At 31.1% G+C, this 12635-nt stretch overlaps 1 protein-coding gene across 1 annotated transcript in view; it reads right to left on the minus strand.

Annotated features, from left to right (window-relative positions):
• The window catches only part of LOC127701165 (intraflagellar transport protein 57 homolog), a 49412-nt gene that overhangs the window by 30430 nt on the left and 6347 nt on the right, over positions 1 to 12635 (minus strand). The window contains exons 2-4 of the mRNA XM_052204989.1: positions 4975 to 5139; positions 3161 to 3269; positions 2148 to 2201 (exon numbers count right to left, since the gene is read on the minus strand). Of these exons, the coding sequence (XP_052060949.1) occupies positions 2148 to 2201; positions 3161 to 3269; positions 4975 to 5135 (324 nt within the window). The 5' untranslated portion in view covers positions 5136 to 5139. The remainder of the gene's footprint in view (positions 1 to 2147; positions 2202 to 3160; positions 3270 to 4974; positions 5140 to 12635) is intronic.

Genomic DNA, 12635 nt, shown 5'->3' on the forward strand with positions numbered 1-12635 from the left:
TAATTTTGCATCCTAATTAGGACACATTTGAAACCACTGCCCAACATCAAAATTCTAAATACACGGTAAGATTGAGCATATCAAATAACCCCAATATTTCAAGATTATTTAAACCTCATTGAAATTGTTCAGAAATAAACAATTCAAACAAAGTTTAAGAAGTTATTTGTTCTTTACCCCTTTTTGGCCCCTTATTCCTAAGTGGATACAGTCATAACCCCCAAACTCAATCCTACCTTCCTTTTGTGGTATGGAACCTTGTGGTACAAATTTATAGAGATCCATACATTTTTACTCAAGTTATTGTCTGGAAACCAAATGTCTTTGGACGATGGCAACGACAACAAAATCACCATATCATAATACGGCTGCAAATTTTTGCAGTCATATAAAAATGACATGTCAGTAAGGACCATGTTTGCACATTTTGTGTTGAGGCGCAAAAACAATTAATAATGCAGATGCAAAGAAAGCAATATATGTGCATGAGGTAGAATATTTTCATTTATTTTGACACCAGGCATAAATTCAGAATATTTTTTACCTAGATATCAAGTTTCCTTACAATACATGTACAATGAATTTATAATGTAATATGGCTAACATTTAAAAAAGTGGCTGCAAATAAATAATTTTTGAAACAGGGATTCAATTTGAATGGCATATTGTACTTTTATATATCAATAATCATTGAAATCCAAAAACAAAAAAAGGTTTCTTACCACAAACTAGACACCTGAAATCAATTTGGGATAGCATATTATTAAATAATATACCTGTATATCAATTTCTTTTGAAAACCTAGCACAAAAGGATGTTTCTCAAGGGTTTTTATCTAAAAAGAGGAGGTATAGAAAGAGCCATTAATTTGCCTCTGAAGTTAAAAACTTTTTCCAACAGCTATTCTACTTAATGCAATGGCAACACGATTGCTATACCATAGCAAATTGTCCCCTGACGCTGTGATGAATAGAATGGTGTGTCACAAGGTCTCACTTTATGAACTACGTTGAGGCAAGACAAAAATTGTTGAATCAACATGGCAGTACAATATAGCAAACTTGATGGCAAACAATCCTCCTATTTATGAGAGTGTTCTGTCAAATGGTCTCAGAGAAGTTGCATTCACAAAGTGTTTAGGACAGATGGAAAATCTTACTGAAAGACAGACAGATAGATACTATTACCATATCCCCCACTCACAATAAAAAAGAGCATCTCTATAGGATATGACAACCTTCACATCAGATTTGAGATGTTATTTTTCAAGGAACACAAATTCATAAATAAATGATGTATACCTGGTCCAAGGACACAGTTATCGTCCTTTGGTTTTCGTTGTCTACAAATATAGTCCCTAGTGTGAACAGTGTATAACTTGCATTTTTTTTTGATACACTTTCCCAATTTATTTCTTGATATTTTATGCATGAAATGTTAAGTAAGGGGATGAAATTACATGTTAAAAAAATTTGGGTGCTGAATCTTTATGTTAAGTAGTGATTTGGTCCAGTTAAAAAAGGTCAAAAATTAGAATGTCGGAAGCTGTCAAACTGAATTTTAGCCCCCCTTAACACAGAATTGTCAATATTTTGAGTTAGAGCTGGTAGAATTTTCTATAATTTTGATATTATTTGTATCAATAGTAGTACACTACACTGTAAAAATCTTTTTGAGATAGAGCAGGTGCGATTTTTTTAATTTGAATTTATTGTCTAAAAGAAATGCACTACGAAATAACTGTGTTCTCGGGCCTAAGCTTCCAAAAAAAAAACCAGTTACTTTATGTACATGTTGTTTCTGACAAACCACAGGGTAAACCAAGTTAATAAAGATGAACAAGAGTTTTTCTATTTGTGTTTAGACACAAAAAAATGCCATGCTAAAAAACATTGGCGGATCCAGGGGGGGGGAAAGGGGGGAGGAAGGCCTGGGGGTTGGAACCCCCCTTTTTTTTGATGATAAATGCTTTTGAATGGGGACATATGGTTGGAAACCCCCCCCCCCCCCTCCCCCCCCCCCCCCCCCCCCCCCCCCCCCCCCCCCCCCTTTATCCTGGGTTGGAAACCCCCTTTTAAAAATGGCTGGATCCGCTCCTGAAAAATCAAACAATAAAGGAATATCTGTATAAAAGGGTTAATACTTACATATTTCCTGACTTCATCTAAAATACTAGATATTGTAGCATTAGGATCATCATACTATAAAAGAATATAAGCACAGAATTATGTTACGCCTGCTGCTTCGCTTCAAAAATAAAAAAAAAACCAATTTGATGGAATATTATTGTTATTTTCCATTTGACGATATTCACATGCTTAATAAAGCCTTATACATTATCATTTCAAATATCACTGGTCAATCGCACATATCATTTTTTTAAAAGCACACTTTTTGTTCATTTTTGGGTTGTTGGATTGCTATCGTATTGACATTTATCCTACATCAACTTTATTGATACTAATTAAATTAAAAGGGGAATGTGTCCATGGGACACAGATGAAGTTATAAAGGGACATAACTGAAGAACGGGAAAAGTGACGCTACCCAAATTTGTACTTGATCTGAGTTTTGTGGTAATAAGTATTGTGTATAAGTTTCATAACATTTGGTTGAGGCAAAGATAGAGAACAGAAACGAAAAATTCAGCAATTTTTCCATTTGTAAAAGGGCATAACTCTAGCTACAACGGTTAAAGTGACGCCACCAAAATTCAAACTTGATCTGTGTTTTGTTGATAGCAGGAAAAACCTCAAAAATTAGTAAAATATGATAAAAAAATAAACATCATTATTTAGGGTCAAAACTGCCATAAATCATCCATTTGGTTTGGACCAGGTTAATATTTTTAAAGCTCTTGTATTGCTGGACATTTTTGCATTATACTTATAGAGTTTCTACTTTTCTATTATAGTGTCTATTTAAAGACAATAACTTGAAAATAAGTCAAAAATCATCATCATCATTCATTCCTATAAGAAGTCATCCATTGACCCTAAGCCTAAGGTTCATTCAGTTCAAGTTTGGTTCGCTGAAAATAGAATATAGATGTGAAAAGAGCGTTATTAATTATTTTTTGTTCAGATAATGAGATTCACAACAGATGTTGGTGATTGGATCATATAGTTCTCTTTTTAAATCTTTCATACAGGAATTATACCTCTTGAGGTTGCTCAAAATTTTTTCCAGCTTTTCTAAGCAGCCATGCACTCAGTGATGTAAACATGAAGAACTGCTCACCAGGGTTGGTAGGAATAGCAAAGTAGTGCCTACAAACAAATAAATAATACAACATACAAACTACAAAGCCACATTCATATGATAATTTAAAAAGAATTTTAAGCTACTGTTTGGTTGAAATGCTTCAAATGAATAAAGAATCTATAGGCAAACATCTGAAAGCCCTTGCAATGAAGGTCTACTACATGATGTGTTTATAAAGCACTGGCACACTAACCTCAACAGGTCATGTTTTTTCCAAAACTACATGTATGGACCTAAATAAAAAGATGATTAAAAAGCAAAAATATCAGATATCATTTAATTTGATGTAGAGAAATTGACATGCAAAAAATAACTCCAAGGAGCCAGAATCACTCACCTAGGGAATAAATATTAAGACTAAAGTAATTTTCTATCTGTGCAAATTTAACATATTTGTTCAGTTTTCAATTTACATGTAACTGCAAAAAATTCAAAATTGGGTAATAACTATGAGGAATTGATTAATAATTTTGACCATGTTTGAACTTTGTAGATCTTGCCTTGCTGATCATTTTTGTTGTTGTTATTTCTCTTTGTTTTCAGATTTTCAAAACTGATAAATATTTAGTGAAAAATTAAAAAAAAATAGAAAATTAACATGTCAACATGATGCAAACAAAGCAATTCATTTTCATTAAAATATATTTTCATAAAATTTGACTCCAGGAATTAATTCAGGATGTGTTCTCGATGAATAGAAAATAAGGTCAACTCCAAGCATGATGTATTTGGCAGGCATTGTAAATATCATGGGCAACCAAAATTTTTGACACGAGAAATCAAAATACATGTATGTGAATTTTTAAACAAAAAGTACATGTGTGTAAAATCCAGTTTTGAAATTTGGAATCAAATTTTTGATAGCATATACTAACATGCATGTTCTGGACGAAAAAATAAATGAAAGGGTACCTTCCAGATTTATTTTATAACAATTTTTCAAGATATAAGATGAGTACTCTCATTTAAGCCCTGTGTTCTATTTAAAGCTATGTTGGTTGATTAGCAAGAACAAAAAACACAACGTTTATACTATAGATCATTCAGCCTCAGGTTATATTTGATTCAGTGATTTTAATTGGAAAGTTTTGAAAAATGTTTACAATGATGGCAGCGGCTCACATCAGCTATTCATTCATTTATGTAATTTATGTAATGTCAACTCATATACTGTTGAATGGTGTTTTACTTTATTGGCTGATTGTAACACTTTAATATTAATGATACATCACAGTTAATGTCTGAAAAATTAACAACATTTCCTGCAAGAAAAGATGCTTGAGAGTGCTTACAATGAAATTTTCCATATAAATAATTTTTCAAAGGGGCATAACTCCTTTAAAAAAAAGTTGATCAGCACTGACTTTCAAATATGTTTGTGACATTGTTGATATATTTATAAACCTTTGATTTAAATTTCACATAATTCTGGTGAAAAATGTATTGTGATAGCACTTACATGACTTACAAGGCCCACAGATGAAAGTTAGGAAAATCAGAAAGACAACCAGTATTTCTATGTGCTCTGCACCGTGTTTTGGCTGGGAAAAATTCAGCAACAGCAGCTCAAGATTTCATCCAGAGTGCATTTGTTTAAAAATTTCTATTTTAAGTAATAGCAAAAAATATTGACTTATTAGCGTATCTGTAAATCAATCATAAATGTTCAAATATAAACTCAATTTTATTAGCTTATTATGAATATTTTACCGTGATATCGGTTTAAGGTTTCTTTCTCTACAAAAATTTTGTTCATAATCCAATAGTCTTAATTTATCAAGAAGATCTTCCATTATAACAAATGGCATATAAACTAAGCCTGGTCCTCCATCTTCCACATCTTCTCCACGTCTCTTTTCCTCTGCTGACATTTGGCTATAAATAAACAAATTGCAATACATGTATATCAATATTATTTACCACATCATAACTTTATTCTATTTCATGACATGTCTTATGTCTATGATGGAAGACAACTTGCAGTTCTAATTAGTTTAGGGTATTCCAAAAATAAAAGAGCTATTTTTTTACAGAAGACACAGAAGAGCAATTTTTATGTTTATAAAGGGACATAACTCAAGAATGGTAAAAGTGTCGCCACCAAATTTCGTACTTAATCTGTATTATGTAGTAATACATGTAAGCATTGTGTATAAGTTTCATAACATTTGGTTGAGGCAAACTAAAGTTAGAAAACGGAAACAAAAAATTTGTACTTGATCTTAGTTTTGTGGTAATGAATATTGTGTATATTTCATAATGTTTGGTTTGGGCAAACTTAAGTTACAGAATGGAAACTAAAAATTTTGCAATCTTTCGATTTATAAAGGGGCATAACTCAATAATGGTTAAAGTGACACTACCCAAACTCAACTTGATCTGTGTTTTATCAGTGGAAGTCAAAATTAAACATTGCATTGTATAAAGCATTGATTGTAGTTGATTCAACTATAATCATGGACAAAGGAAGATAACTCCAATTTTAAAAATTACTTGATATTTAGAAGAAAATAAAAATTTTGCAATTTTTCCATTTATAAAGGGGCATAACTCTAGAACAGTTAAAGTGACGCCATTAAAATTCAAACTTGATCTGTGTTTTGTGGTAATAAGCATTGTGTATAAGTTTCATAACATTTGGTTGAGGCAAACTTAAGTTAGAGAACGGAAACTAAAAATTTTGCAATTTTTCCATTTATAAAGGGGCATAACTCTAGAACAGTTTAAGTGAAGCCACCAAAATTCAAACTTGATCTGTGTTTTGTGGTAATAAGCATTGTGTATAAGTTTCATAACATGTGGTTGAGGCAAACTCAAGTTAGAGAACGGAAACCAATTTTGGGATGTGCGGAAAGACGTACGTACGTACAGACGGACAAGGGTAAAACTTAATGCCCCCACCGCTACGGCTGATTGATATGATGATTTCCCGATAAGAAGATAATTAATTAAGACTAGATTCTGTGTTTTACACCCTTTTAACTTTTATTTTTTACCTGCCAATAGGACAAGTACACAGCAACTTTTACTTGCCTGATGATGACTTTCACTTGTCTGGGACAATTGGCTTTCAAGACGTTTCTGCCACACTATTTCATATTGTTCTTAACATATATATATGTGTAATTATTGTTTTGACAAAAGTTTGTTTTGAGAAAGATTATCACTTAACAAAAAGTCATTGTGTCATAATGTGTACCTCCATCTGCTCTTAAACAATTAGATGTCACGCATGATTAAGACATTACCAACATTTGCCTTTGACTTTAGTGCTTCATTAATATATTTTTTTTTATAACAGAGAATAGAAAATAAACAATTTGTCCATACCAAACATAAGTATGAGAAACATGGACACCAACTACTGCATCTAATATTTATACATTCGCTGTGTAGATTCCATTTTAACAGATTTACGTTTAATATTGTGCATGCAGTCTGTTGAGATTGAACTCATATTAAGTAGATTCATCGATAATCATACCAAATATCTTGTTTTATTGGTATTTTCTCAACAGTTTTTTGACAAAAGCATAACTAATACTTTAGATATATCAAAGAAATGATAATTTACAATCAACAAATGATCAGAGGGATCAATATTATTATTATGATAGAGACATATATCATTATATACACATGTAGATATATATCTGATAAAAACAACAATATTCTTCACTTTTTTAACTATCATATCTTTTATGATATATTAAAAACTTCATTTTTTAAAAATTAATAATAATCACCATTTTACGAATTTTCATTTCATTCATAAATTGAGACACATTTTTATCAGGGAAAATAAATGTATGATTAACATGATTAAATCCTATTTTTCCATTTGTTTCCTAATTATAAATAAGATGTTAACATCTCTTGATAATTTAATTTTGGATGTAACGCGTCTCCTGATTGGCTGACGTTGTTTTGTTTATCAGCTCATAGACATAATTTTGTCATGTGACCGTGACGTCATCAACGTTTTTTCATGGTTTGCTCCGGTTTAAAATGGAGTTTAGAATTAAATTATAAGAAATGACTGTAATATTTTTTCTGTCTATTCGAAATAACATAAAAAATTTGTAAGGGTTCCGTGGAACCCAGTGTCTCGCCTACTTTTGCTGTTATCTATGTTTTCAGTGTATTAGGGGAATGCACATAATAGATTTACAGTTAATGAAATAAAACGTTTGAAATGTATGAAAAAAGTTATGCTCATAAAAATGAATACAGTATGCAATCAAATCTATAGATTTATAAAAGAGTTGAAAGATAAATTTATTGAATGAACAAATGATAAAGAAGATAATTTTTACATTGTTTGATGATTTATCCCTTAATTCAGGAGACGACAGAATGTAGGATCGCTATGTCAACAAAAATGGGGAAAAAATTATTAAAAATTTTCCTCTTGATACTATCTTTTGATTGTAAGAAGCTTTTGTCCAAGTTTGGTAAAAATCCAGGATGGTTTATGAATCTAATAAATGTTTTAAAAACTTTAACTGCAGACTGTATGTAATGTTAACTGGAAGAAAAACTAAGTCCATTTATAAGTAATATTCGGAAAAACAGGAAATAAATTTTTACAAAATTTCCTTCTAGATACTAGCTTTTAATCATAAACAAGCTTCTGTCCAAGTTTGGTAAAATTCCTGGATAGTTTAAGAAAGTTATTAAAATTTTAAAAACATTAACCACAGAGTGAATGTAATGTTAACTGGCAGAAAAACTAAGTCCATTTACATTGTATAAGTAAAATACGGAAAAACAGTTTTTTTTTTTTACAAAATTTACTTCTGGATAATATCTTATGATCATAAACAAGCCTCTGTCCAAGTTTGGTAGAAATCCAGGATAGTTTAAGAAAGTTATTAAAATTTCAAAAACTTTAACCACAGAGTGAATATTTGTGGACGCCGCGCCGACGGAATGTAGGATCGCTATGTCTCGCTTTTTCAACAAAAGTCGAAGGCTCAACAAAAATGTGGTGCACACTTTAAAATAACCCGGTATCAGGTTATTCAGTGTGCACCACATTTTTGATGTTATTTCTTCATAGACAGAAAAAATATTACAGTCATTCCTTAATTAGAAACAATTATATTTTCCTCCCTTTAAAACAATTAAAACCATGGCTGATACAACTTTACAAAGTATGGCCGAATCGACTGTGGCTGAAATGTTCTGCTTTGGGCAATTGGCCACCCTTTAATGTCGAACCCCTAGTTTTAATTTTGCAAATAAAATGCTTCGCTGGGGCGCAGCTTGATACGACCGCAGAGGTCGAACCCTGAACAGTTGGGGCAAGTATGGACACAAAATTCAAGCTTGATACAGCTATGACTTTGGATTGTCATTAAATATTTGACACAGCATAGGTTTCTGACACAGGATGAATGTGGTGTAAGAACTGGAAAAAATTTAATTTACCTATTATGGTGGAATATCCATAAACTAAATTGTTTGTTAATTTCAATATATCAAAGAATATGTAGAATTCAATGTTTGATGTAATGTAATAAAGTTGAAATTTGGACCGTTTTTGTTCAATGTGGACCAATTTGGTAACATGTATAAATAATCAAAAATCTAAATACATGGGAGCCCATTTAAATACATCATAAAGGTATTAAAATAGAAAGTGACATCATAGTCATGGCTAAAAATAAACAAAAATCCTTAATCAGCAACATTTAAAGTAATATCTAAAAATAAAATTCCTTTGTAACCATAAAAGCCCATTTAAATACATCATAACAGATATTAAAATAGAAAATGACATCATAGTCATGGCTAAACATAGCAAAAAACCCTTAATCAGCATCATTTAACAGTAATATCTAAAAATGGAAATTACATCATAAAGGTATTAAAATAGAAAATGACATCATAGTCATGGCTAAAAATAAACAAAATCCTTAATCAGCATCAGCAACATTTTATAGTAATATCTAATAAAATGCTTCGCTGGGGCGCAGCTTGATACGACCGCAGAGGTCGAACCCTGAACAGTTGGGGCAAGTATGGACACAACATTCAAGCTTGATACAGCTCTGAATTTGGATTGTTATTAAATATTTGACACAGCATAGGTTTCTGACACAGAAAGAATGTGGTCTAAGAACTTGAATTTTTTTAATTTACCTATTATGGTCCAATGTCCAAAATCAAAATACATGGTTAGATTCAGCATATCAAAGAACCCCATATATTCAATTTTTGTTAAAATCAAACAAAGTTTAATTTTGGACCCCAACTTGGACAAACTTGAAAACTGGGCCCATAATCAAAAATCTAAACACATGTTTAGATTCAGCATATCAAAGAACCCCAAGAATTCAATTTTTGCTAAAATCAAACTAAGTTTAATTTTGGACCCTTTGGACCTTAATGTAGACCAATTTAAAAAACGGGACTTAAAATTAAAAATCTAAATACACGGTTAGATTTGGAATATCAAAGAACCCCAATAATTCAATTTTTGATGAAATCAAACAAAGTTTAATTTTGGACCCTTTTGACCTCAATATGAACCAATTTGATAGCGGGGCCCACAAATAAAAAATCTAAATTCATGGTTAGATTCAGCATATCAAAGAACCCCATATATTCAATTTTTGTTGAAATCAAAAAAAGTTTAATTTTGGACCCCAACTTGGACCAACTTGAAAACTGGGCCCATAATCAAAAATCTAAACACATGTTTAGATTCAGCATATCAAAGAACCCCAAGAATTCAATTTTTGTTAAAATCAAACTAAGTTTAATTTTGGACCCTTTGGACCTCAATGAAGACCAATTTATAAAACGGGACCCAAATTAAAAATCTAAAAACACGGTTAGATTTGGCTTATCAAAGAACCCCAATAATTCAATTTTCGATGAAATCAAACAAAGTTTAATTTTGGACCCTTTTGACCTCAATATGAACCAATTTGATAGCGGGGCCTACAAATAAAAAATCTAAATACATGGTTAGATTCAGCATATCAAAGAACCTCATATATTCAATTTTTGTTGAAATCAAACAAAGTTTAATTTTGGACCCCAATTTGGACCAACTTGAAAACTGGGCCCATAATCAAAAATCTAAATACATGTTTAGATTCAGCATATCAAAGAACCCCATATATTCAATTTTTGTTGAAATCAAACAAAGTTTAAATACTGGACCCTATCTTGGACCAACTTGAAAACTGGGCCCATAATCAAAAATCTAAACACATGTTTAGATTCAGCAAATCAAAGAACCCCAAGAATTCCATTTTTGTCAAAATCAAACTAAGTTTAATTTTGGACCCTTTGGACCTCAATGTAGACCAATTTAAAAAACAGGACCCAAAATTAAAAACCTAAATACACGGTTAGATTTGGAATATCAAAGAACCCCAATAATTCAATTTTAGATGAAATCAAACAAAGTTTAATTTTGGACCATTTTGACCTCAATATGAACCAATTAGATAACGGGGTCCACAAATAAAAAATCTAAATACATGGTTAGATTCAGCATATCAAAGAACCCCATATATTCATTTTTTGTTGAAATCAAACAAAGTTTAATTTTGGACCCCAATTTGGACCAACTTGAAAACTGGGCCAAAAATCAAAAATCTAAATACATGTTTAGATTCAGCATATCAAAGAACCTCATATATTCAATTTTTGCTAAAATCAAACAAAGTTTAATTTTGGACCCTTTGGACATTAATGTAGACCAATTTGAAAACTGGACCCAAAATTAAAAATCTAAATACACTGTTAGATTCGGCATAACAAATAAATAAATGTGATCAAAGATTTTACAAATCTAATGCCCCATACTGTGCAATTAAAGATTACTTCTTGAAATTTTTCAATATTTGAAATTTGAAAAAAAAAAAATATTTGAAGAATAATTCTTTTTAATTTCTGAAATCTGAAATGAGAAAAAATTGGCCCCCCACAATTTCTTTTTATCCCCCCACCCTTTTTCCCCAAAAAATTCTTTCCCTCAAGATATGGTCATAATCTCAATTCAAATTTCCAATGGAGTTGGCAACCATAATTACCCATTTAAATTTACCATAGTGCTAACTTAATCTATTTTATAATAGAATTAATAAAAATATAGTGTCAAATCTTTCATATGGATTTTTTTGTAAAAAAAAAAGATGAAAACATTTGCAGATATTTTTACTGGTCTTCCTTTATAAATATGCATTTCTTTAAACATAATTTAAAAGCAGTGTAAGGGAAGTAACCAAAACGTTGTATTTGGATTACCTCCCTTACACTGTTTTAGATTATCTTTATTGTTCATTAACCATTACTTTATACATAATTTAAAAGCAGTGTAAGGGAGATAATTTCAATGATGTATTTGATTTATCTCCCTTACACTGCTTTAAATTATGTTTTGTACTAAAGTATTTGTCCATTAACCAGGACAACCTTGTTTTTCCCCCTTTTTTGCCCCTAATTCCTAAACGGTTTGAGCCATAACCCCCTAAAGCAAATCCTAACCATCCCTTTGTGGTATGGAAACTTGTAGTATAATTTCAGAGAGATCCATACACCGTTCCACAGTTATTGTCTGGAAACTAGAAAATGCTCATTTTTGGCCCCTTTTTGGCCCCTAATTCCTTAACTGTTGGTACCATAACCCCCAAAATCAATCCCAACCTTCCTTTTGTGGTATTTAACCTTATGGTCAAATTTCAAAAAGATCCATTCACTTAAACTAAAGTTAGAGTGCGAAAACCAATATGTATTCGGACGACGACGCCGACGACGCCGGACGACGACGACGACGCCGGACGACGACGACGCCAACGTCATACCAATATACGACCACAAAATTTTTTTGCGGTCGTATAAAAATAAAATTCCTTTGTAACCATAAAAGCCCATTTAAATACATCATAACAGATATTAAAATAGAAAATGACATCATAGTCATGGCTAAACATAGCAAAAACCTTAATCAGCATCATTTAACAGTAATATCTAAAAATAAAAATTTCTTTGCAACCATAAAAGTAAAATAGAAAATGACATCATAATCATAGCTAAAAATAAACAAAAATTTTTTTTATTGGCAAATTTTAAATGGAGTTTATTATACTAAAACAATAAATTTGCAACCATAAACATGATAAAACCCCATTTAAACACATCATAAAAGTATTAAATAATTCAACTACATCATAAGGCTATAAAAATAGAAAATGACTTCATAGTCAAGGCTAAAGGTAAAAAAAAAACCTTCATCAGCAAAATTTTATATTGGCAAATTTCCAATGAAGTTTATTACACTAAAATTGTTGGCAAATTTCCAATGCATTTATTAACAATAAAGTTATTGGCAAATTTCCAATTTACATAAT

Source organism: Mytilus californianus, unplaced genomic scaffold (assembly GCF_021869535.1).
Source record: "Mytilus californianus isolate M0D057914Y unplaced genomic scaffold, xbMytCali1.0.p SCAF_5, whole genome shotgun sequence".
In the NCBI taxonomy this organism is placed as follows: domain Eukaryota; kingdom Metazoa; phylum Mollusca; class Bivalvia; order Mytilida; family Mytilidae; genus Mytilus; species Mytilus californianus.